Source organism: Medicago sativa, chromosome 4 (assembly GCF_051527215.1).
Source record: "Medicago sativa cultivar Bolivia chromosome 4, Bolivia_mono, whole genome shotgun sequence".
NCBI lineage: Eukaryota > Viridiplantae > Streptophyta > Magnoliopsida > Fabales > Fabaceae > Medicago > Medicago sativa.
This window is the reverse complement of record NC_140752.1, coordinates 73,833,633-73,858,797: the sequence shown is the minus strand read 5'-3', so window position 1 is coordinate 73,858,797 and position 25,165 is coordinate 73,833,633. Positions and strand designations below refer to the sequence as shown.

Sequence of the window (25,165 nt, the reverse complement as noted above, 5' to 3'; positions counted from 1 at the left end):
TGGACTCCTAACCAACCAATCACCGCCCTTTCAAATTTCCCAGTTGTCTATTTCCACCGTTGAATTGGCGGAGACGTCTATGGAGTTAACCCAAATGTTAAATTTATGTGGTCATACTACCCGTAAAAAACAAGACATCTCAATCTTTTATCTTTGTTATTTATTTTTCATTAATGCAACTAATTTTTAAAATAAGGATCGTTTGATTAGCTCAAAAATCACTATTTTTAGAAGGAAAAAAAAAAAAAAAAAGAGCTGCACCTTATTAGTCTCGTAACTTCGTACGTACAACAATGAGGTAAAACCGCAGGACATTTAATATGCTGGAAGCGCGACACGGATTCAAATTCTCTATTTTTAATTTTTCAACACTTAATGTATATGAGTTTCGTCACTTTCAATAGCTTAATCGTATTTCATTAAATTTGTTTCAATAGCTTAATACTCCCTCCGGTCCTATTTATAAGAGAAATTTTGGTCAACAAAAGTTGATGTATGTGGTTAACAATTCAATCCAGATTCATTAACTTTTATTGATCCAACTTTCTCTTATAAATAGGACCGGAGGGAGTAGTATTTCATTAAATTCAACTTATTTGATGTAGTAATTCAATTGATATACGTTCAAATAGGCTTGATTTGGCTTATTTATGTTCACTGTTTTTGAAAGGAACAAACTTATTTCATTTCATTAAGTATAATGTTTGTAATAAAGGTTGACGTAAAATCAAAAACTTGAAAATTAGCATAAATCTTTGACGCCTTGGCAAGGGTATGAGCAACAAGGTTTGATTGTCTACCGATATTTACAACGACAATTTCACCTTTTTTTTTAGGGGTGGTAGCATGCATGAGCCTTATTGTCACAGTATTTGAATACTGTAAACATATACTCCCTCTGGTCATTATTATAAGCAAAATTTCAGTTTTTAGGTTCATTCAATAAATGATGCACGTGGTCTATATATAGACCACATACATCATTTATTGAATGAATCTAAAAAGTCAATTTTTGTTTATAATAGTGACCGGAGGGAGTATTACTCTTAAATTAAGACTATGGTTTATTAGGCTGGGCTATTTTCTAACTTAGCACCTAAGATAGATTTGGTGATGCACGTTGCAGAATATGTTCGGCCAGGACCTGCTGATGTGGTTTGCAGAATTGGGAGGTTGTTAGAGTTTCCATTATGGAGCCCACTGCCTGTAACCGTATTGCTTACTATTATTTGGTCATAGTGCAAAGGAATGAAATAATCCATCATCATCACAAAACTTATTTTCTTTTGTATGAAAATTCTCTCTAGTTTTCTACGTCCGCTCTTAAATATCAAGCTCATGCACTTGATTATGGAATTTCTCGATTAATCCTTAAAAATCTATTTTCCTATCTCACTTATATTAAATATGACTTTTTTGGCTGAATTAATATCGAGTCTAACCTCTGCTATGTGCAAATGTGAGTTATATGTCCCACATCGGATAGAAGAGTGGAGCATGAGCTTCTTTTTTTGGCCTTAAGATTTTTGGTAAAAGTGCGGCGTCTCTCTCGCTTGTATGGTTGCTCTAGCCTAGATGTGGGTGGTCCCCCTGGCTACCCTTGTGACCCAACAATTGTATCAAAGCTGAGGTTCGACGAAGGGTTCGATCACCTCTTTGTGTCGAAAGTCTTCTTGACAAAGAGTGTTCAAGCGGCGGGTTTCATTGAGTGTGGCAACGGCGGTACAAGTATAAGTGTGTGCGGATGAAAGAGATTCCACTTGGGAGGTGACCATGATGAATTGATAGACTCACACTTGAGGGGGAGATTGTTGCGTGCAAGTGTGAGTTATATGTCCCAAATCGATAGAAAAGTGGAGCATGAGCTCCTTGTAAGTGAGAGGACCCATAAACCTCATATCTTTAAGGGTTAAATATGTAAAAGTGTGGCGTCTATCTCGCTTCTATGGTTGCTCTAGCATAGATGTGCGTGGTCCCCCTGGCTCCCCTCGTGACCCAACAACCTCAAATCTTTGAGGGTTAAATAAGAACATTGTCCTCCAAAATATACCAACATTTGATTTTAGTTCCCTTAAAATATTCTTTAGGTTTTTGTTCCCTCCAAAATTTTTTATCAATGAAATTAGTTCATACTTTTTAGCCAACTCATGTCTAACCTTCATATTTTTTTAATTAAATTTTCTAGAAATGGGTAGAAAATTATGATAATATTTTCCAAAAAAAAATAATTTTTTAAGAGGACTTGAATTTAATATGAATTTTTTTAGCACCAAAAACAAAAACAAAAATTCATATTTAATTTATGTTTTGTTAAAAATTCTATTTTTTTTTTTTAGAGATTGTCATAATATTCTTCTCATTTCTAAAAAATTTCATTAAAAAATATGAAAGTTATACATGAGTTGATTAAAACGTATGGACTAATTTCATGGAAGGAAAAATATGGAGGGAGCAAAAGCCTAATGAATATTTTAGGGAGACTAAAATTAAATGTTGGTATATTTAGAAGATCATATACTTATTTAGGAGGTCCTTCCTAAAAAAACAGTTTGATATTATTCTTTTTTTAGAATAAAAAAGTGAGATTTAGTTAATTAAAATCATGCTCAACTAGTTTCCTTTTTTACTGTAAAAATAATAGATAAAAAACTTTCCATTTTTGTTTTTTCTTTCAAGTACGTAACTTTCTTTGTCTACGTTCATGTAATCTTAGAAAGAAAATAATAATAGTAGTAATTTATGTAAGATAAATTTAACAATAAAATTAAAATGAGTTTGACAAAGCAACAATGATGGTCAAAATCTAATAGTATAAATAAAACACGTAACTCGATGATAATAAATTACAGTTACAAAGTTAGATTTGGATCCTAGTGAACGCATTCTGTTTTATCTGCTTTCATTTTCATTTCCTCTGTTTCCATGGCGATTCGCAATCTTCTCAACGGACAATTTCTCAACCGGAGCTCCGTCACCGGAGCTAGATTCATGTCTTCATGGTTCAGGAACATCGAACCAGCTCCTAAGGATCCAATCCTCGGAGTTACCGAAGCTTTTCTTGCGGATCAGAGTCCAAACAAAGTTAATGTTGGAGTTGTAAGTTTTCTTTGTCTTTCTCTGTTTTTGATCGTTTTTTCTTCATGTTTTCAGCAATCTCAATTCTATTTGAGAAATAGATCAGTGAAATGAAATGAAATGATCAAATTTAATACCATAACAGAGCAACACTGTTCTATCGTTTTTTTTTTATTATTATTTATTTTTGTTTTCAGATTCATAATTCGTGCATTTTATTTGCAACATGATAATTTTTTGTTTTTGTAAAATTATATTTGCATGCACGTGATGATTTTCTTGACTTTATTGAAAAAAATTGTTTGATTTGCAAATTATAACAGGGCGCATATCGGGATGACAATGGAAAGCCTGTGGTTCTTGAATGTGTTAGAGAAGCAGAGAGGAGAATTGCAGGAAACCAATTCATGTGAGTCAAGTTTTTTTTTTTTTTTTTGGTTAATGCTAACATTGATTTTAGGATATTTATATTATAGATTTGAAAATAACTAATAACAGTCAGTCAATAATAGTTGTTGTAATAATAATGGAATTAATACAAAAATATGAGATCTTTTTCTATAAGTTTAATGATAAAATCTGCAAGTTTATTGAATACTTTATTTTTGTGAAGTACTGTAATATTTTTATTTAATTATAGATTGGTACAAATGATAAGCGATTTGGATCTCATAAGCTTTAGCAAGTGTTTAATTTTTTTTTTCCCTTCAAATATTTTTTTTTTTGTTAAATGTAATGTTAGTTTTTTGAGTTATCAATTCTTTCAATCCTTTATCTCGTGCGTACATAGAAACTTTAGTTGGGAGCATCTAACTTTAGTTAAAAGGTGATAAAAAATTTGCATGTTAATTAAAAAAAGACCATGTTAACATTTGTCCAATGTTAAGAATTCCACAAATAACAAATATTTATTTAAAAAAATCGATATTCAACTTTAAAAAAAATAAATTAACATAATTTTAAATATATAATTTCTACTTTTGGTATACCAACATGTGGCGTTAAGTTAACTCAAAGAAAAATACAGCATTTTGTTTTTTCAACTTTATTTAATGGGACTATAATTGCTTTCATGTGCCATTTTTTTGTGGTGATCACGTAATCCACCAGCTGAGTTTGCTTTTTTGGTACGTTGGAAAGACAACGCTACCTACTTGTTGTTGCAGTGTTCTTTGACAGCTACAGCTACTTCATGATTCCTTGCTCTGTGTGGTGTAATTTGTTTCTTTCTTTAGGTGTTTTGGGATGATGTAGGGAATCCTGTTTTATTGCTGCTGCTTTTTCTTGTTTCAAAGATAAATATTTGTGGGGTCCGCATCCCTTAAATTTTTATTGGTTTGCGTGACCAAACTAGCTAGAAAGAAGATGCTTAGTAGGTTAGGTATTGGATGACCGAAGTTCATAGTAACGGAGTAATTGGTTTTGTAGAATGTGGGACTTGTTGGAAATTTACCAAAAGAAATATTTCAAAGTTTCAAATGCTAGTGTATGATTTTAACTTTGCCTTTCTGTTAGAAAAAAGTACGGATAATTAATCAGGTTGCCAAAATATTTCTAAAAGTGAGAAGAAAACTGGTCTGTTTGGATAAACAGTTTATTTACAGCTTATAGCACAAATAGGCGCTTATGTATAAGCTTGCATAAGCTATTTTTAGAGCAAAAGATAACATAAGTTTAAACTGTTTTTGTATATGCTATAAATTGTTTTTATAAGCTATATTGAAGAAGACAAAACTCTTTGACATATTACAAGTCATCTTTAATTAATGGCCAAATACCTCCCTGGGTCCTTTAAGTTTCACGTTTGTAACAGATAGGTCCTTTAAGTTTCAAAGGTTACAGATAGGTCCTTTAAGTTTCTAAGGTTTCAAATAGGTCCTTAACGGAGGTTGATAGAAAGGACCTATCTGAAACAAACTCGAAACTTAAAGGACCTATCTGAAACCTTAGAAACTTAAAGGACCTATCTGTAACATTTGAAACTTAAAGGACCTATCTGTTACAAACGTGAAACTTAAAGGACCCAGGGAGGCATTTGGCCTTAATTAATCTACAAGAATGGTATGAGATTGGACGGTTAAGATCAATTACTGCGGCACATATTTAATGCTCGGAGTACCTTTTATCGCCACTGTTTTAAAATGATATTAAGAAAGAATGAAACAAATAAATAAAACTTAATTTCTTATGGTGTATTGAACTAAATAAACCATCAGATTCAGACCTACCTTGGTCAACAAGCTTCTAATACAAGCCCTTAGTAACATTCTCCTGAAACAGTTTTTTACACTACTGTTTGATTTAGTTTATGCTATTGCTTTACACCGTTTCAAATGTTTGAGCAGGGAGTATCTTCCCATGGGTGGAAGCATACATATGGTTCAAGAATCACTGAAGCTGGCATATGGAGATGATTCTGAGTTCATCAAGGATAAACGAATAGCTGCAGTTCAGGCTTTATCTGGGACTGGTGCATGTCGACTTTTCGCTGCATTTCAACAGCGATTTCATCCCAACACCCAAATCTATATACCAGTTCCCACCTGGTCCAAGTCAGTATTCAATCCAAATCTTCCTTTAAATACTGCCATTGATTTTGAGTCTACAGAATTTGAATTTTTTTTATATAAATTTTGATATTTCGTAGATATCTGGCCTAGAATTATTGATCTTGTAATGTAATAAATTACAGCCACCATAACATTTGGAGAGATGCTGGCGTGCCAATAAAGACATACCGTTACTATCACCCTGAATCTAAAGGGTTGGATTTTTCTGGACTGATGGATGACATTAAGGTACATTGCTCTGATTCATAACATTTTTCCGACACACTTTATACATGACTCTTTGCTGTGTTACTATCTACTTTTGGTCTATGAGGTGTTAGCTCATCAATAAGAGTTTGACATTGTAACCTCTAGGGACGAAGGTCAAATCCCGTCAAAGACGGTTGTAAAATGACCATTAGTCTCACTTTAATTATTTAAAACATACTATGTACTCTTCTTACCTCTTAAATTGGTTTATTTCTTACACAGAGTGCTCCAGACGGTTCTTTCTTTCTGCTTCATGCTTGTGCTCACAATCCTACTGGAGTAGATCCTTCAGAAGAACAATGGAGAGAGATCTCTTCTCAAATGAAGGTTAAAGGCAATGATATATTGAATCATTGATTTTGTTCTCGTTGTTTCAATTATTGACACTTTTGTTGTTCATTGCTATGATTGTTTGCAGGCTAAAGGTCATTTCCCTTTGTTTGACATGGCATACCAAGGTTTTGCTAGTGGAAATCCAGATAGAGATGTAAAAGCCATCAGGATTTTTGTTGATGATGGTCATTTATTAGGACTTGCTCAATCATATGCAAAAAATATGGGACTGTATGGCCAGAGAGTTGGATGCCTTAGGTAAGTAGACCATTCTTATTGATTAGTATTAGGCCAAAGAGTTGGTTGGAACTACTCGCTAACAAGTACTAGAACATAATTGTAGCTTTACAAACAATTTCTATCCATAACTCTATCTTTTAACATGACTAAAAGAACAGTGATTAGTTGAAAAATGTACAATGATATGTATGTAAACATTGGAAATTCTTTAGTTTGAAGCCTTGAGCTGGTTTACAGAACTTTGGCTTGACTGTGAAATGTAAAGTACTTTCTGCAAAGATAACACTTATGACTTTGTGTTCCTTGCAGCTTACTTTGCGAAAATGAGAAACAAGCCGTGGCTGTAAAAAGTCAATTGCAATTGATTTCCAGACCCATGTACAGCAATCCACCTCTTCATGGAGCACTTGTCGTTTCAACTGTCCTTGGTGATCCAGACTTGAAGAAGTTGTGGCTTAAAGAAGTCAAGGTAAAGTGTAACTATTTCTTAAAGATAAAGAGTGTCCTCTATAAAAGTTTTACTCCCCACCTCTCACAGCCTTTGCTTTTTTCCCTAAAAAACTTTATGGTATAAATTCCATATATAATTCTGCAGTATGCTATTTTTCTAAGGTGGAATGGTTGAATATATCATATTCATATATCTGTTAATCATTAGTGACTGAGGCTATGGTCAGTCACTGATATGCTGAATTGCTAGATGCTACACCATAATAAATGAAATTCATCCAATCCTAGGCTTACTTTTTGACCTCAGACTTTTTCTTATATATTGTAATTTGTAAATAACAATGCTCAATTAACATAATTGGTTGAACAGCAACATATATTTAGTTTTGCTAATAACCATGTTATTCTATATTAATATATTCCAAATGATAATTTAAGAAGACGCCATTCTTAAATTTAGTAAATCATCAAAACAAAATTATAAACAAGCATGAATAAGTTGTAGCAACGGATAGAAAATGAACTTACATAGATGGCTTCTTTACAGGTTATGGCAGACCGCATCATTGGAATGAGAACTACACTACGAGAGAATTTGGAAAATCTGGGGTCTCCATTGCCATGGAATCACATAACCAATCAGGTTCAGTTGAATGCACAATTTCTCAACCACTTTTTCTTATTTTCTGTGCTTATTGTAGTTGCTTGAGGAGTTTTCATCCCCTTCTCTCTTATTTTTATGGTTACTTGGAGACCAAGTATCTTGGTAGGGGAGAGGGATACATCTTTTATTTGAACTTCTAACATCATTATCACATCAAAGTGTTAAAAACTTAGTTGGTTGAGTTTTCAAACAAGTATCTGTTACTATTTGTGCAGATTGGCATGTTCTGCTACAGCGGGATGACACCAGAACAGGTTGATCGTTTGACGAGCGAGTTTCATATTTACATGACTCGTAATGGTCGTATAAGGTGACACACTTTATATTAATTTTTTTTTTTCTATTGCCATTTCTCTTATACTATGAGTTCTTGGAGATGGGAGCTTCGATTTTACTTACATTACATATATGTTATCATGACAGTATGGCTGGTCTTAATACGGGCAACGTTGGATATGTGGCTAACGCTATCAACGAGGTTACAAAATCAGCCTAAATTATTCAATTATGCAACATACCAAATTTTTGTCCTTTGGAACGACAAATACCTCAGAAGTAGAATTATTGGAGGGAGCTGAATAAAAGTTGGGCACTAGTGACAATCTTATGCCTTTTCCCTTTGTTTCATTTGCGATTCGACATATTGAATAATTTGAGAAGTAGATTGAATAAGAGGTTTCATTAATGATTATTCTAACAGTTTTACTCTACCGTAAAAATGATTATTATTTGGCTGAGAATTGTTACGATTTTGTTGATGCTAGAACGGATATTTAAAAGCTTAGATTATTTGAGACTCCTTATAAGTTGATTGAGACTAATGATTAATGAGGGCGGTTAATTTGATGTCATGCTAATATTTCTGCTTATGTTGAAAACAGGAAAACAACTTTGTAAAGGCAAAATAGATTTGTAAGAGTTTGAATGAACATAAAAACTTATAATTCTCCAATCTTATACGTATAGCCGTATAGGAACATTGCCTTGAGCACAAAGTTCTTGATGACTGTAATTAAAAAATTTAATTAGTATACACATACGATAATTTTAACAACTCAAGTGTTCATGATCATACTTAAGGCTGATTTGCTTAGTTCTCTAAGGAAAGAGTCAAATTTGATCCATTTGTTTAGAGAGCGAACAAATTGGTTCTCAAAATTGAGTACTGATAAAATAGCTAATTAAGTTTGTACTATAAAAAATATTTAAATATTAACTGTATAAACAAACAGTCCAGAAAAACTGTTGGCTTAATTAACTTGAAGAACATCATTTTTGATAAAAGAGACACAGTTTATGGTGTTGCGTTTTCAACCATATAAATGAAAAGTTATTTTGATATGCATATGCATAATTTTTGCCATGTGTTATGCTTTTCTTAAAAAGAGAGCCTGGTTATGGTTAGCTGGAGTGTTCCATCTCCAGTGTAGGCTCTGTTCATCGTAGGGAAAATAAAAAGCTCCCAACAGCCACAGCCTGTATATATCAAACTTAGTCTTAAATGAAATGTAACATGCGATTTATTATCATTACAAGAAAACCCAAGCATAAAAACCGTGTCTCGGATCGTTCAAATTAGCGCCAAAAAAACATTGGATAAAATTTCAAATGTTGTTGAAAAATCGTTCTAAGATTTTAAAAAAACCATGGTATATAATTGAATAATTGTCATATTAAATCTGTTTCCAGCACATCAGTAAAGCAATGGTTTTTCAATTACTAAGAATCAAGGGGTTAGCTCAGCATTACTAAGAATAAATTTAGTAAGCTATAATTTTCGTTCGGTGTTACAATGAGAAATAAGAAACAAGAGAACACGACCAAAAAGTTCATCTAGCTATTACAAAAAATGTTAACTAGTTGAATTACTTATTGCCACCTATATCACAGAACAAACCTTACAAGATCAATGGTAATGAACAAAAAACTACAGCAACATATGATTCATCAAAATTCGCCTTCACGCTGAAAGCCTGCCCGTATCCATGTGATTTATACCATATGCGCTTTCTTATAGTTATCTGCTGCTTTGGATAACGACTGTATTGATACAGGTATACCTGGGCCAATCTGCATCAATACGATTTTCAATGAATAACTTAAAAAGAAAGAACAGGCATACAAGAAGAATCATACGAGAACGCGACAATGCTCCCCATCACTACAGATAATGATAGAGGCCAATTAATGCCTTTTCTTCACTTCTTCCCTTATTTAATACCCACCCTCTCTTTTCTAGTGCAATCACAAATTTTTATGAAACTTGTGTACTAAGAAATATAATTTTTGCATCAAAACTTTACAAACTCTACTAGAATGTTTGTCCATTAGAGCACGAGTCTGATATCACACCAATAAGGAGCCACCTTATGTTTTTCACACTTATGTTGCTACTAGTTAGTCGTTGCCTCTTTTTTCACCATAACTTGCATTCTTACTAATTAAAAAAAGTGCACTTGAGTGCAATTGGTTATCACCTCTCTCCCCCTTTATGCTGTCACGGTAAATTGCCAGGTCGCACATTTTTATGGATATCTATCATGTATGCGCTCTAGACAAAGGCTATATAAAGTTTCATATAAATCTGATTAGATTGCAAATCTATAGTCTGTGCGACCTCAAATGAAAATCGGAAACCTTCCATTATATCATGTAACCCCACCCTTTATCCTATGCCAAGTGTTGATGAAAATTCTAAATTATGCTTTTGTTTATAGCCAAACGTTAGTAAATCAGTGGTTGTTTGGTTCCAGATTTTTAACCATGGATCTCCTTGTTAAAACTCATTTAACATCCCTCGGCTCATCAGCCGAGCTGCGTGGTTGAGACAATGATAAGTCAAGCATATGCTACATCAGAGCAAATGATACCACAAAAAAGTGCATAATTTATATTCATCTACAGACATACAAAAGGCCAAAACATACTGGAATATAAAACCCCAATTATTATCCTCCACAGAAAGACATTAACAATGGTATTTTCTTTTTTATCTGTCATAGTTGATTATATCGATGGCTAAACCTCGTTTCACACTCCAAAAAACTCTCCCCGTGAATATAAAATCACAATTTCACATTAATTATTTCAGCAAAATGTTCAACAGATGTTCCATCATTTCAAATTCAAATTCCATTACTGTATTCCTGTTTTTAGAAGGAAGTAGGGATGGGCGAGGGGAATTTTACACACATTCAATGTCTAACTCGGTAACAACAGATCCCCTCAAAAAAAAAGTAACAACAGATAATATGAAGAGCTAGAATGAAGTAGTAACTTTTCGGCCTTAAATACGTAAAATAAGCATTAGAAAAAAAAAACAGATTGTGATGTAGGAGCTTACCGTGCTGCATATATGGACAGACAGCACGTACCCGGCATATTTAGAAGCTGGACAACAAAAAAGCAAGTATAAGATCAAAGATAATGGAAATATCCTCAGCATACCAAATCATCATTTTGTAGCAGTGATTTAACTTTGAGGAAGGTTTTATTATTCCATTACCTCAATAAATCATTATTCTTATATTCACTGGCAATTTTAAGATGTTACTTTATCCAACTTTTATTTTTCAAACATAATGGAATTGTACCGATATTTGTATTTCATAGCAGTATAGTAGTATTGGTTTGAATATAAGCCTGGGTTTATGATACCTAGGAGTTATGGGCCTTGTTTTTGTGTCTTGAAGGTTTAGCAGCGTATGTTTTATTTTTAATCCATGTAGCATTAGGCTTCCATACCTAATCATAGTAGAATAAGTTAAAGGTGGTCTATTTGAAGTACTCAAATGCTTTCTCTGAGAGATTATCCGACTTTTGTGTGTGAGGTAATCAAATCATAGCAGACTATTTTTTTATTTTTATTTTCACTCTGTTAAAAGTTCTTTAATGATTATAAAGTGAGAAAACCTGAGAAAATTATGGAAAGTGGAGAGAAAGAACAACCATAACATCAATTTTCACGGTTCTGATCCGACATATCATCTTTTTCTCCAAGGAGTATGGGGGAGGGGGGCAGCATAAGAGAGTGTATACTACTTACTCTTCTTTAAACCAGCAGGCTTTGCTTGCAATACAGCATTCATAAATGCACCAATATTCTCCCGTAAATTCTCTTCTTTGTAGCTTACCTGTGGATATTATTGTAAGCACATGAGAATATCTTGTGCAACACACCTATTGTAAGTAAATCTACAAGTAGTTGGAAGAAAATACAACAGTACCTTTCCAACTCCCACATGCAAAATTGATTTACTTTCCATTTTAAACTCAATGCGACCCTGTCTTAGCTCTTTCAACTGCCCAGCAATATCACTAGTAAGAGTACCTAGCTGCAAAACATATCAATAAAACCAAACAAGAGTTAAATCAATCCACATACCCTACACATTAAAAAATATATATATATATATATATAAATTGTCAACAAACATTGAGAAACTAACTTTCTTGTCTGGCATCAGTCTGCGCTTTCTAAGATATTGTGCTATCTGCATACCAGTTCAAATAAGCTTTAGAAGAAGAATCCATTAATTTAGATAACTGTACAAGTACAAGACGATCCAAATTCAAGATACCTTTCCAAGATGTGGTGCCATTCCAGGAGTGGAGAAGCACTTGTCAACTTTGAGCTTATTATTACCACCTATAAGAGTATAAATTCTATTAGATACGAATAACATAGTTTCGAGATTTTACTTTCTTGGCATGAACAGGGAAAGTTATAATTGCTAAGGCAGTTAAACATCCAAGTTAAACCTCACAGCCCTGTTGAGGGACACTTGAAGTGTCTCTCTTAACATGAACATGTGACGAAAAAATTTGAAGCCACACATGTAATTAAAAGAGCACAACAACAACAACAACCAAGCTTATCCCACTAAGTGAGGTCGGCTACATGGATCAAATTACGCCATAATGTTTTATCATAAACAATATTTTGGTCCATCTCATAATCTCCAATTCTTTCCCCTACTCTCTCTCTAGTATTTACATTTCTAATCCTATCACATATAGTCTTACCACACATCCACACAACATTCTCATGTTCGCTATGCTTATTTTATTCTCGTGTTAGTTCTTCACCACCCAACACTCTGTTCCATACAAACAGAGCAAATACTACTATATTTTAGGCGTAGGAACAGACAGAGCAAACAGAGCAAAATGGAAAAAATAAAAAATAAAAAAATCGACAGATGCATAAACCACAAACTAAGCATACATATACAGAGGGAGAAGAATATGCTTCTAAGAAAAGCAAGCATAGAACCAACAAGAGACGATATACATCTACATATTCTCTCCATAAATTTTAGAATGGGAAAACTCTATCAGCATGATCAACAAAATTGTTTGGAGAAAGAGATCAGTTCATTACTAGCAATCTCCTCAATAAGCTCTTTACCACCAACTATATCAGCTCCGGCAGCTTTTGCTTCCTCTGCCTCTGCCCCTTCTGCAAAAACAGCCACAGTGACAGCCTGGAAGATATGGATAGTTAGATGACAAACATACCTTCGTATCAATATCAATTGCTTAACATTCATAAGTTACCTTAGGAGCACCATGAGGCAGAATCACAGTACCACGAACTGCCTGCCAGTGTTGAAACCGTTAACTTCTAAAATAAAGAATTTAGAAAACAGCATTTAACACTTTTTATCCAAAAACAGAATATAACAGTGATATGGGGTGTATAAGCACAAAAAAGTTTACAGAGGAAAAATAATGAGAATATTTTTGAACTCATAGTATGTAGTACTTAAAATTGTCCTGAGCAAAACTACTAATATCAAAAGTTTCTGAATAAAACATAGATGTCCCATGTTTGCTGAAATCAAAAAATAAGAGCCCTTTCTCTAACTATCAATTCAAAGTATAATTGTAAATACAGGGTAGGTAACTTGAGATGGGATAATTTAAAGTCCTCGTAGACAAAGAATAATATTCAAGTACCTCCTAGACAGAGAATGATATTCTAGTAGCACATGAGAACCTATTTCTTTAGTCATTGGCAATAACTACTAGTTGTAGGTCTTAAACAGTAAAAAGAAATATACTTAAACATACCAGCTCTGTTCGCTTGGAATCAATGCCCAATCTTACATGTGCTTCAACAGTTTCATCAAACTTTGCCTTTGCATTGGCCTGAAGAATATGCAATTATATTAAATGATAGTAAGCATTGGAACATTACAGGTAAAACGGGAAGAATGTAATTGTTAAGGATATGTAGTATCCCTAATCCAATCAATGGAACCAATACTTAGACTTAAGTGAGTGAATAAATGAAAGTTTTACAAATGACAACAACATTTGGAAACAGACCAATATTTTAGCCAAAGCAAGAATACACATTACACAAGCAAAGAATATACATATACAGAATCAGAGGAAAAACAGGATGTTAATATTAAATTTCAAATGTAACTGTTATGCTCTCTAAATTGGTTCCCCAGACAAAAAAGAACATTTGTTTTCCATTCGTATATCTACAATTTTTGGCTGCAATTTTTAGAACTTCATTACAATAGGAATTTCTTTTCAGGAAGGTTTGCGGGATTCATTTTCAGTCCCGTAAATATATCTGTTGTCCCTTATTGACTGCATATATGAGCAACTACGGTTCAACCACTTTAAACATAATATTATCACGTTACATGTTTCCACAAAGTTTCTAAACAACAATGTACAACAAAATTTACAAAAGCAAAAGCTTGGGGTTTAGTTTGAATAAACTTCATCCTTTAAGAAACTTTTTAACTGAGGTAAGTATTAGCTCCTAATTTACAAGATAAGGTCTAGAAAATCTAAAGGTGTTTATGGAGAAGTTGAGTGAATGATCATCTAAAATAAGTTAAGCTGCATGACTATTAAAAAATGCAGTTTTGAGTTAGTTCATTTGAGCTTATCTATTGGCATAAGCACTTGTGCAACTGTTTGAGAGACATTAAAAACAACTTATAGCTTATATGAAAACAATTCAACTTTATTTTACTTTTTGTTATAGAAATAGCTTATACCTAAGCACTAATATGAGAAGCATTCATGCTATCTAAGCACTAAATTAAGTTATTTATCCAATAACTACTTATTGAAAGTTTCTAAGACAGCCACTAATATCCTAATAACATGACTCCTTTTTTCACAACAATTTCCCATTTCAGCTCATTTGCAACAATCTAATACTAAAGTTAAACCAACAACTTAATTCTACTCAAATGAATGAAAGCTATGAAGCACGGGGACACAAACAAAGGACATGTCTATATTAATAATAATTTGAGAAAATGACAATTCAATGTAATCGCATGCGTTCGGACACTTACACATACATGTCATCGATCAGAAGTGTCGGTGCTACAGAGAATATGATAAGATTCTATTTGCTAACCTTAACTTGGCGAATGGCTTCACTCAAATCAAAGAGAGGAGGTTTCTCCTTTTGCTTAGGCTTAATCAACAAAGGAAAAGGAACCTTCATTTTTTCATCTTCCACAGATTTTATCATTTTCTTCCTCAGCTGATCCTCCGCCTCAATTTTCCTCCTCTCAGTCTCCATTGCATCAACATCCCCTGGTGCTTTATCGTCGGGAAGTGGCGCCACTCTTACAGGATAAGAAACCGGAGTTATCGACGGAGCGTCTTTTACATAGCGAATATCCTCGCGCGTCCAGACGCGTGGTTGTTCGGGATTGGGGGTCTCAGAAGCCTGAGGAGGCGGTGGGGGAGGTTGAGCGTTGGAGGAAGGTTGGGATTCAGGTTCAGGTGGAGGCGGGTCTTGAGGTTTGACGGGGTAGGAAACGGGTTGGATTGGAATGGGTTGTTGGAAGAGAGGATTTGATTCGGAGGAAGAAGAGAAGGATCTGAAGGGATGAGAAAGGGGAGAGTGGAAATGGGAAGGGTTGTTGGTGAAACAGTGGCGACGAGCTTGAGAGAGGAGAAGCTTCAGCGACGCCATTGCAGTCACAGTGAGAGTGTTGTGAGAGAGAGAGAGAGAGAGGGTTTTTGGGGGGTTTGGACAACCGGGTCAAGGTGTTGGCAGTTGGTTGGTTCGGGGTTTTTTTTAAGAACCGGACTAAGAAGCACATTCAAATATGTGAGAGAAATAATCAATTTAGCTCAGCTAAAGGTAGTGTCATTTTTCCAATTTAATTTCTAAAGTATACAAAAAGTATAACTTAATAAATAGTTTTTCTTGTAAAAAAAGTAGTTTTAAAATATATAAAAAATTGATGTATTTCATATACTTATTTATTTTAGAAGTTCACATGCTTGATTGAATTGCATATCTCAGATGTGGGTATCTGGTAATTCAAAGTTGGTTGAGGTAAATATAGTTGAGTAGTGCTAACAACACTCTCTTTTAACACTCTCTTTAATACTCACCATTTTATTGGTTTAAATCATTGAGTCTACACTTTGGAAATAGAATTCACACAAAGTGGTGAGATATACATGAATTTCATCCAATAAAAGAATGAACGCTAGAAAGAGTGATCAAAAGTGAGTGTTGCTAACACTCCTCAAATATAGTTTGATCGAAAAAAATTTCACCAGTAATCAAACTCGGTGATCTGATCTTCAATGGAACTAATTAACCATTTAATACAATTGCTTAGTTTGTTTAAGGATATTTGTTACCAGAGAAAAACAATCCAAAATATAAGAAAAGGGTTCAAAATTATTATTTAAAAGCACAATGATTAACGAAAAAATTGCATTAAACCCCAATATGTGAAGAAGGTTCCAAAGCTAATTGTAGAAGAGAGTATTTGTTTTGATTTGGAATTAGTAAGATTTTTTAATTGAATAAATAAATCATTTTAAGTGAGATCCACTTACCATTAATTAATGTATATTTTTTCAATCTTTTTTAAATCTTTATCTTTTCTAATGGAATAAATGTAGAGAATCCTACCATTAGTTTTGAAACTCTTTCTGACACCAATATGCTGACCCTTTTACAATATCCAATGTCCATGATTTATAATTTGGGAAACCAATTTTGACTGTAAATGAAAAAAAATAATCTTATTTCTCTCTTTTTTACATTTGTATCGAAAGAAAATAAAAATGTGCCAAAAAAATTAAAAATATAAACTGCCTATAAAAGTTAAAAATTACAACTCACAGAATTAACGAAAACCAAATACATTTTAATTTCTAACTCCTAATTTACTTGTTGATGAAAGAATTAAAAGTAACTCGAGTCCCCTAGTAGTAAATCGAGCATGTCATCAGGAGTAAGAAGAGTTGTTCCACCAACAAGCAACTCTATATCAGGTCTTCCGCTGTCAACCAATGCCTGCCTTGCTTGACGCACCTAGGTAAAGAAAAGTAATACAAAATTGTCTTATGTTACCGCTTGATGCGAATAAAGGATCAAGTTTTATTCTAAACAAATTTGAATATATAGCGAAAACACACAATCAATGTCATCTTTTAGAAAATATTAGCCAAGTTGGTAGAAACCAGCTAGTGTTATGTGTCGGGAAATAGAAAGAAGGATGGAGGAGACCAAGGCATTTGAGAATTTCACCTCTAGTCCATTAATGCCCCCGATGACAAACACCAAAATGACATTTTGATCAGCAAGACTTGGTTTAGCCTGCAGCATTTGTATAGACAGTAAGGATAGAAAAGGGAGAGAGAAAAACAGTGATTATCATATTTTTAAAAAATGGATGACTAAATCAAAAGTCCTGCATAGGTTAAGGAACCATAATCACCTGACTATGGCCAAGAAGTCTTCCAAATCCACGATTAATAATGCGCCCCACAGTGGAAGAATGATATTCTAACCCAGGCACATCGTACTTGCCCAGCACCCTTGCTAATACCTTATAAACCAATCCCTTTCCGGCATAGGCATCTTCATCAAAACTGCCTTCCACGGTCAATGAACCATCCCTCAATGGTAGATTCTTTCTTTTCAAATTAGACAATTTATGAAGAAATTTGAAAAAGTTATCCACCCTATCACGCAACTCCAACTTTAGTTGCATGTCACCATATACTTGTTCATTTTTATTATCATCCTCACCATCTTCATCACCCCATTTGCCCCACTGATCATCGTCAAAATCATCAATCTCCAGCTCTTCGGTAGCTTCCTCTGATTTTGACTTGCTTATATTAGCTTCAAGCTCTTTCTTTAGTCCATCTAGAAACTTTAGATTTACTACAGATGAGTTTTCAAGAAGAGCATCAACAACGGCTTCTTTCAACAGACGTTCCTCTTGCCAAGAAAATGGCCCATCAGAACCAGCTGTTGGAAAATTCTGACCTGCCAAAATATATCCAATGATCATTAACAGCAAAGCATCTTGCAAAGAAATCAAACCCTTCGAGATATCCTTTTTCCCTTTATTTATGTGTGATCCCAACAGAGCACTCTGATTTATGAGATCGCCAATTTGAGCGGCAAGACTTTGACTGGTTTCTCCAGAGCTTACGCTCAGAGTTTTCACTGCACTGCTAAATGCATCCCATTTGGTGCAATTTGATTCCTCAAGGGCTGATAATGTGGCTGACGCTAATAGGATAATTCCTTTGTTCCTTAGCAAAGATGATTGGCTCTTAGACAATGCTTTGATCATAGCTTGCAGCTCAAGAGTTGTAACAACAGAAGAACGAGATTTCACATTCACAGTAACATTTTCCCTGCGCATAGCTTCTTGTAGCCATTTCTTTACCAGTACGGCCCCACGTTTTGTTTCTTCATCTAGTATAGCTTCCAAGAATGGCACGCCACGAAAATTATCAGAGGAGACAAAAGATCCGGTGAGTATATCTACACCAGAGTGACTTGGCTTGTCATAAATTTTCTGACTAAGATTAATCAAGTCTGCAACCTGAGAGTCAGAGTCACCAGAGTTCCACCCGCATAAAAAAGCTTCAACACTTTCTAAAAGCCGAAAATTGTCTAGTTTCCAATCTTCTTCATTAAGGATCTTTGCAAGTGGTATCTGAACATCTAAAGGAGCACGTTGAAGGTAAGAAGAACCAAGTTTGAGTTGGCTTCCTGAACCTTTGCCTAGGATATGGGAAGTTGTTCTTTCTCTACGGGGCAAAGCAGAAAATATACGGTCAATAAGTGAGTCCCCGTGGCAACAAGGAGTGAGAAGATCGAGTGTGCGATCAATGAGTAAAAGCCCCACGGACCGTTTACGGCGACCAATGTCATAAAGACTTGACATGTCTGTCAAAATTTTGCCAACAGTTTTTGACATATCACCGAGGGAGAAAATTTCCATTTTCAAGTCCATCTACACCATAAACAAAAGAAGAAATGGTCGAGGTATCAAATTAGTAATTAGAGGAGAAACAAACAACAAACAAAAAGGTACTCTAACTGATGGAAAAATAGCAATATTTTATATACAACAACAAAATCCTTTTCCCCATTAAGTGAGGTTAGATACATGGATTCCATGACACCGTCATGTTGTATTAAATAGTTCGAATAGGAAATGTAGATCAAGGACTCTTTCAATCGGCAACAATCTTAATAAATAAGTTTTACTCAAGTATTATTATTTTTTTCCAAAAAAAGGCTTAAGTGTGCCCCAGTAAGCTTGTGATGCTGACAAATACTAGTTCTATGACAGTTCTTTTACGATGTACAAAGTTAAAACAGGTCTTTTGTATGCAGTAAATAATACAAAAATTCTTAGAAATATTTATGAAGAATAAAAAATTCGTGAAGTCGAGTCACCAGAAGTTGTTGCACACATTTCAGCAAAACAATGCATGTCATTTGTTACCTTGGCTGCCAAATGGTAGAGGAAGTGTGCTGTAAGAGTTGCCCCAGGAGGCACATCATCAGTATCAGAGATCAAGCCAGTACTGAAGGGAGGCAAACCAGGAGTAATGGAATCTTCATGTTTTGCTGATAAGTACGATTCAGCCACCAATCCTTCTGAAGGAAGAACAAATGCTTTTGGTGAAATGGGACATAAAATCATGGGAAAATGGTGAACAGAAACAACCAATTCATGCACTGTATCTGCAATAAGGTCTAATGGATTGTGTTCATAAAAATCTCTTCCACTTGAACTAGCTTCAAGATGGGGAACATCCTCTCCAGTGGAAGGAAACTGAGAGCGACCTCCATCTTCAAAGTTAAGTTTTTCCTGTAACATGCTACCAATCTGCCTAGGTTTTTTCCCAGATTTCTTATTTAGTTCTTCATAATCTTGTACTAGTAACGACCCATAGTCACTATATGCCCCTGGTCCCAGAGGTGAATCAGGAAACACTGAGTGAGCCATCTGCATTTTAACTAGAATTAGAAAATCCAATTAAAAAAAGATAAATAAGAAGGTAAGCTGATAGGAAAAAAGTGTTGGAAAAAATAAATGTAAATTAGTACTACAAATATCTACAGATAAATATTTTTACCCTTATAATTTTCTTTGACAAACTTTTTATCATTGTGTTGATCATTGCTTATGACCAATATAATTTTAGGAGAACAGAAACTAATATTGTTGATTAAATAACTTGTTCCTAAGACATTTATGTACAAAGTACAAGAGACAGCCCAAACTATTCCACAACAGCTAGCCAATTCGACCACCACCATTAAACCATTTTTTTAAAATAACTATAGAAATCAACTTTACTTCTAGTAACCATTAATACTATTAGTTCATTATTACTGGCAGTGCAACTTGCCAACCAGTCACATATTACTAAGATCTGAATGATAATGAACAAACCATATGGACAATGGTGCAAGATAATTCATTCTTCAGAGACTAGCAGCTGATTTTACCATTAACAGACAGACAAAGAAGTCCCCATCGTATATGCCAAGTTAATGATGCTACACTCTAAAACTATCTCTGATTTTATGTTAAAGGTTTGATACTAGAGTTGCATTGGGATATTATACTCCAATACTAAATTGATTATAAAGCTAACCTCATTCTTAGAAAGAAAAAAAGAAGAAAAAAAACATAGATTTCATCCATATCAAATTATGCCAAAAAAAAAAAAAGTTATGAAGTAAGGTTCGTAAATAGATAGCTGACAAACTATTATATCATAAATTTAAGACAATACCACGACACATTAAAATCAAGAGGTAAAATCGCATTTAAAAAAAATACAGCTAAACCAGCATCAAATATAAATATAGCATGAAACAATGATCCCAAAAATATATAGCCAAGAAAAGAGATAAAAAAAGAAGAGATAAACTAGCAGGAGTGATAAATAAGCACCTCGGAGATAGATGTGAATATAATGCAATGACGAACAACTTGATGTGTCGTCAGGCAACGCAAAATATACCGATGTGCGTCACTTAGTAGACGTGACGTGACAACCACAAGTTTTCTCGCAGGATCAGAACTTGAATTCCAATCACCCACCTGAACGAGGAACAATTAATAAAGAGTAGATATACAGAGAATATGCAATTTTGAGAGAATATGACATGCAATATTTGTTGCATTATGAATTTTACATTTTACATAGAGATAAACATATAAAAAAAAAAAAACGCATACTAGCTCTATTCGCGCAAAGAATGAAAACACATTGTAGCTTGGTCATTTATACTACCACTCACCACATCAAGTGCAGTCATGTTTTCCAAACTACAGACAGCTCGTGCGCCGAGTTCAAGAAGAACTGGATATGCTTCAATAAATTGAAAACTCTCAGTAACTCCGGCATCTAAATAAACAATTGCACCTTCAATGTCTTCCGAAATCTGAACAATTCAGAGAATAATTAATTAAATTGAAAGGATCATCATTGATGACAGTAATGCAATCCAGGTCAATATCTTCCCTAAACATAACAACTAAAATAAAATAGAAGATTATTGAGTTATAACTGTTTGTAGGAATTGGATACCTGTGTAATGGAGTCGATACAAGATTTGATAAGATTGACGGAAGCCATTCCTTTGAACGCAAACGCAAAGATGCAAGTGAGAGTTGAATTGTGTAATGCTTTTGAATTAAGAGTAGAGTGGAAAGGGATTGAGATTCTGAGAAAAAGGAATTGGGTATCCGAAGAAATCGCGATTGAATCGGAGAGAAGCGTATCCTTCGTCTTTTCTCTCCGGTCAGACAACAGTCCCGTTTTCCTATTGGGAAAAAAATGAGTTGCAACTTTTTTCGTAATAATTTTTTTGACAAAATTATTTATTTTCGTAATAATTTTAGATGTACTAGTTATTACTCTGTCATTAAAAAAAAAATTGGTTTATTTTTATTTTTAAATTTTTTTTATTTAAGTTTGGTCATTTAACTTATAGTTACTCTCTCCGATCCCTTTTTATACAAATATATATATATATATATATATATATATATATATATATATATATATATTACGGGTATTAGAAAAGTAGTTGAAGTAAAAAAATTATTTGTGTAAATATTATTAAATTATCTTTAATGTGTTTAATGTTGATTTTTCATATTACAAGACAAACTAGTAATATTAATAAGAGATATATTTGAAAAAAAAAAAAAATACATCTTTTTTTTTGACCGAAACAAAGTTAACTATTATCATTAATCAACCAATGTTCAATACAAGAAGGATAAGAATCAAAAATACGGTGACTAGCCCAAGAACAGGCCGCCCTAGCTAAACTATGAGCAACCATGTTCGCTTGTCTCCTAACAAACTTCACCTCGAAGTTGGAATGTAAAGATAACTGATAAATAATACTAGAAACAATAGCATAGAATTCTGAATCACCATGGCCCGGAGATGATAGAGCTTGCACTAGAGTAGATGAGTCAGACTCGAAGACAACTTGGTCCCATCTGTTCGCATCAGCAAAGTGAAGAGCCTCGAGTAAGGCTACTGCCTCCCCCTCCAAAACTGTCATATTTGCTCGCTGCCATTTCGTTTGAGCCCGAATAAATTGCCCGCGGGAGTCTCTAACACAACACGCAAAAGATGTAATATGGTTACGGTCATGGAACGCGGCATCCACATTGCACTTCAACCATGTCTCGCGTGGTTTCTCCCAAACTGAGATGTTACCTTGCACTCTATTCTGCCCGTGTTGCACAACCGGTTGTGGGGGATGTTTATGAACCTCCTGCCATTGCTGCCATGCATCTAGTGCCGTCCTCCCAATGCTTGTTGAAGTATGATGAGCGGCATTCCAAATGACATCATTACGTGCAGCCCAAATTTGCCAAAGAAGTGAAGCCACCCGACCAGCAATGTCTCGGCTTTCGGAACGACATATATCAAAAACAAAATCTGCCAAACTGCTCATAGTTCCAACTCGCGGTTGCAACACAGTCGAAAGCCCTGCCCAATACCAACTCTCACGTGCCACCGTACAACCCACAAAAGCATGCCAATCATCCTCAACAGCAGTATCACACCAGGGACATATCACCTCACATTGTACATGTCGTGATTGTAGTCGGAGACGGGTCGGAACACACCCTCTGCAAATCCTCCATAACAAATTACGTGCTTTGTGAGGGGAATTCACATTCCAAATCCTATGCCACTCACCTTCAACATGGAACCGATCAGTATGTAACAACTCCATCATAGCAAGTTTATAACCAGTCTTAACAGTATACCTCCCGTTACGTTCCATCGTCCACACTATTTTATCATTCTGAACTTCTGCGAAGAGTGGTGTATCGAGAATAGCTTGCACCATATCATCTAAGAACAGAGATTCAAGCTTATCAATATCCCAAACTCATTCCTCGTCAACTATCAAATCAGACACACGCAAACTATGCACACTCTGACTTTGTGGGGATTGAATCCAACTACCATGAACACCTCGAATCCATGGATCATTCATCACGCTGATCTGCTGCCCATTTCCAATTGTCCACCTGCATCCGTATAAAAGTAACTGACGCGAATTCCAAATACTCCGCCAAGCAAAGCTCGGGTTATGTCCGAGTTTAGCACCCAAAAATGAGGAACGTGGAAAGTACCTCGATTTAAAGACCCTAGCAACCAGAGATTCAGGTTTAGACAGAAAGCTCCATCCTTGCTTAGCTACCATAGCGAGATTAAAAGCTTTGAAATTCCGAAACCCCATTCCACCAAATTCTTTGGGGCATGCCACACGTTCCCATGCCATCCATTTAATCCCTCGGTTGTTACTCCTTCCTCCCCACCAAAATGCATTGATCATCTTTTCAATATCATCCATGATTGAATTCGGCAAAAGATAAATACTCATTAGGTATGAAGGAATAGATTGTAACACAGATTTGATCATAACTTCCTTTCCCGCCTTCGATAATGCTCGTCCCCTCCATGCATTTATTCGTTTCCAAATACGATCCTTGATAAAAGAAAAAACAGACCTCTTATCTCTACCAATCATCGAAGGTAACCCCAAATACTTTCCGGTACCCATCACATGTCGGACACCAATAATGTGAGACAAATCCTTCTGCGCCGCCTCACTCATATTGCGACTAAAAAACACCTCAGACTTTGATAAGTTAATTTCTTGTCCAGAGGCTACCTCATAAGTGTTAAGAATAGTGAGTAAACGTTGTGCTTCCACCACATTGGCCCTGCAAAACAAGAAACAATCGTCTGCGAACAACAGATGGGACACCACTGGTGCGCCGCGACATACTTGTCTTATATTTAGAGATATATATTTTTTTATATGTCGAATGAATTTGAAGATTCTTAAGAATGCCCATTAAGGAGAGACGGCCAGAAAAACAAAGTAGTGGGGCAAATGTCTACACTTCGTAAATTTGACTTCTTATAGCAATATAGATTTCAAATGACTCATGAAATGTGACTATACGCTCATATGAAGTAGTTACAACAAAAGAGGAAAAGAAGAAAAGAAAGAAAATGCATGTTCAATACTCAAAAAGAGTATATTTTAAAAAAGCCTCGAACAAGATAAGTTTAATTGCAAATCCTCTTTGTTGAGTGTCATTTAGGTCTTGCCGTAAATCATCCAAGTATTTCATCGTAATTAACTTTGTGAAGAGTAATACATACTTGAATTGATATATGATCGAAATTGCAATAGAAAAATGATATTCAAACATATATTTTTTTGACAACTTTTGTGACAATTTTCTTTTTACATTCACATTATTTTTTACTTTATCTCTCTATTGTTTTGGTTTTCGTGCAAATACTACTTTTTCTTTGTAAATTATAGTTGTCACCCAAAATGGTTTCAAATAACACTCCTCATTGCAATATCCTCTTTAACGAGAGTTAGAATCCTAAATTGACTTTATGCTGAGGTAGACACAAACTCAAATCTTTGTATCGTAGGTCTATAGCACCGACCTTTGTTTCAGAGGGATGTCTGGAGATACGACAATACTTAGTTTCTCAACTAAGTAGTAGTCGAAAGTGTTGAGAAGACTTGAAGATGTTAATGGAGAAGGTTTGCAGAGGCATAGTAAAGAATATTTGTAATGCATGATGAGATAGAGTAAAAAAAATTACTTGAAAGCATTAAAGAATACGTGAGAAGCCTGAAGATGAGGAGTAAAGAATACTCGAAAATGGCAAAGTAAAGATATGGAATATATAATACTTGAAAAGCATGAAGTGGCAGAGTAAATCA

The 25,165-nt window shown here is 34.6% G+C and overlaps 3 protein-coding genes across 4 annotated transcripts; 1 reads left to right on the top strand and 2 right to left on the bottom strand.

The window, feature by feature from the left end:
• Positions 1 to 2,845: 2,845 nt before the first annotated feature.
• On the top strand, positions 2,846 to 8,321 carry ASP1 (aspartate aminotransferase 1). Its single transcript, XM_085703311.1, has 10 exons — positions 2,846 to 3,096; positions 3,399 to 3,484; positions 5,421 to 5,627; positions 5,768 to 5,873; positions 6,117 to 6,221; positions 6,313 to 6,485; positions 6,777 to 6,936; positions 7,465 to 7,560; positions 7,797 to 7,891; positions 8,005 to 8,321. The coding sequence occupies exons 1-10, from the start codon at positions 2,923 to 2,925 to the stop codon at positions 8,075 to 8,077; spliced, it is 1,275 nt and encodes a 424-aa protein (XP_085559437.1). The 5' UTR covers positions 2,846 to 2,922; the 3' UTR covers positions 8,078 to 8,321.
• A 953-nt stretch (positions 8,322 to 9,274) lies between these two features.
• LOC146931737 (Ribosomal protein L1p/L10e family) lies at positions 9,275 to 15,570 on the bottom strand. Its single transcript, XM_085703310.1, has 10 exons — positions 14,981 to 15,570; positions 13,657 to 13,734; positions 13,141 to 13,182; positions 12,965 to 13,067; positions 12,162 to 12,229; positions 12,030 to 12,074; positions 11,808 to 11,915; positions 11,627 to 11,714; positions 10,925 to 10,971; positions 9,275 to 9,651 (listed from the first exon to the last, which is right to left on the bottom strand). Exons 1-10 carry the CDS (start codon positions 15,545 to 15,547, stop codon positions 9,574 to 9,576), a joined length of 1,224 nt encoding a protein of 407 aa, XP_085559436.1. The 5' UTR covers positions 15,548 to 15,570; the 3' UTR covers positions 9,275 to 9,573.
• A 1,022-nt stretch (positions 15,571 to 16,592) lies between these two features.
• LOC146931736 (vesicle docking protein) lies at positions 16,593 to 21,726 on the bottom strand. Of its 2 annotated transcripts, none has more exons than XM_085703309.1 (7): positions 21,460 to 21,726; positions 21,170 to 21,313; positions 20,820 to 20,969; positions 19,356 to 19,873; positions 17,319 to 18,857; positions 17,129 to 17,197; positions 16,593 to 16,912 (listed from the first exon to the last, which is right to left on the bottom strand). In XM_085703309.1, the coding sequence occupies exons 4-7, from the start codon at positions 19,866 to 19,868 to the stop codon at positions 16,784 to 16,786; spliced, it is 2,250 nt and encodes a 749-aa protein (XP_085559435.1). In that variant the 5' UTR covers positions 19,869 to 19,873; positions 20,820 to 20,969; positions 21,170 to 21,313; positions 21,460 to 21,726; the 3' UTR covers positions 16,593 to 16,783. The 2 variants fall into 2 exon arrangements, with proteins under 2 accessions (XP_085559435.1, XP_085559433.1); XM_085703307.1 differs by having other exon boundaries at positions 19,356 to 19,862.
• Between the last annotated feature and the right edge of the window lie 3,439 nt (positions 21,727 to 25,165).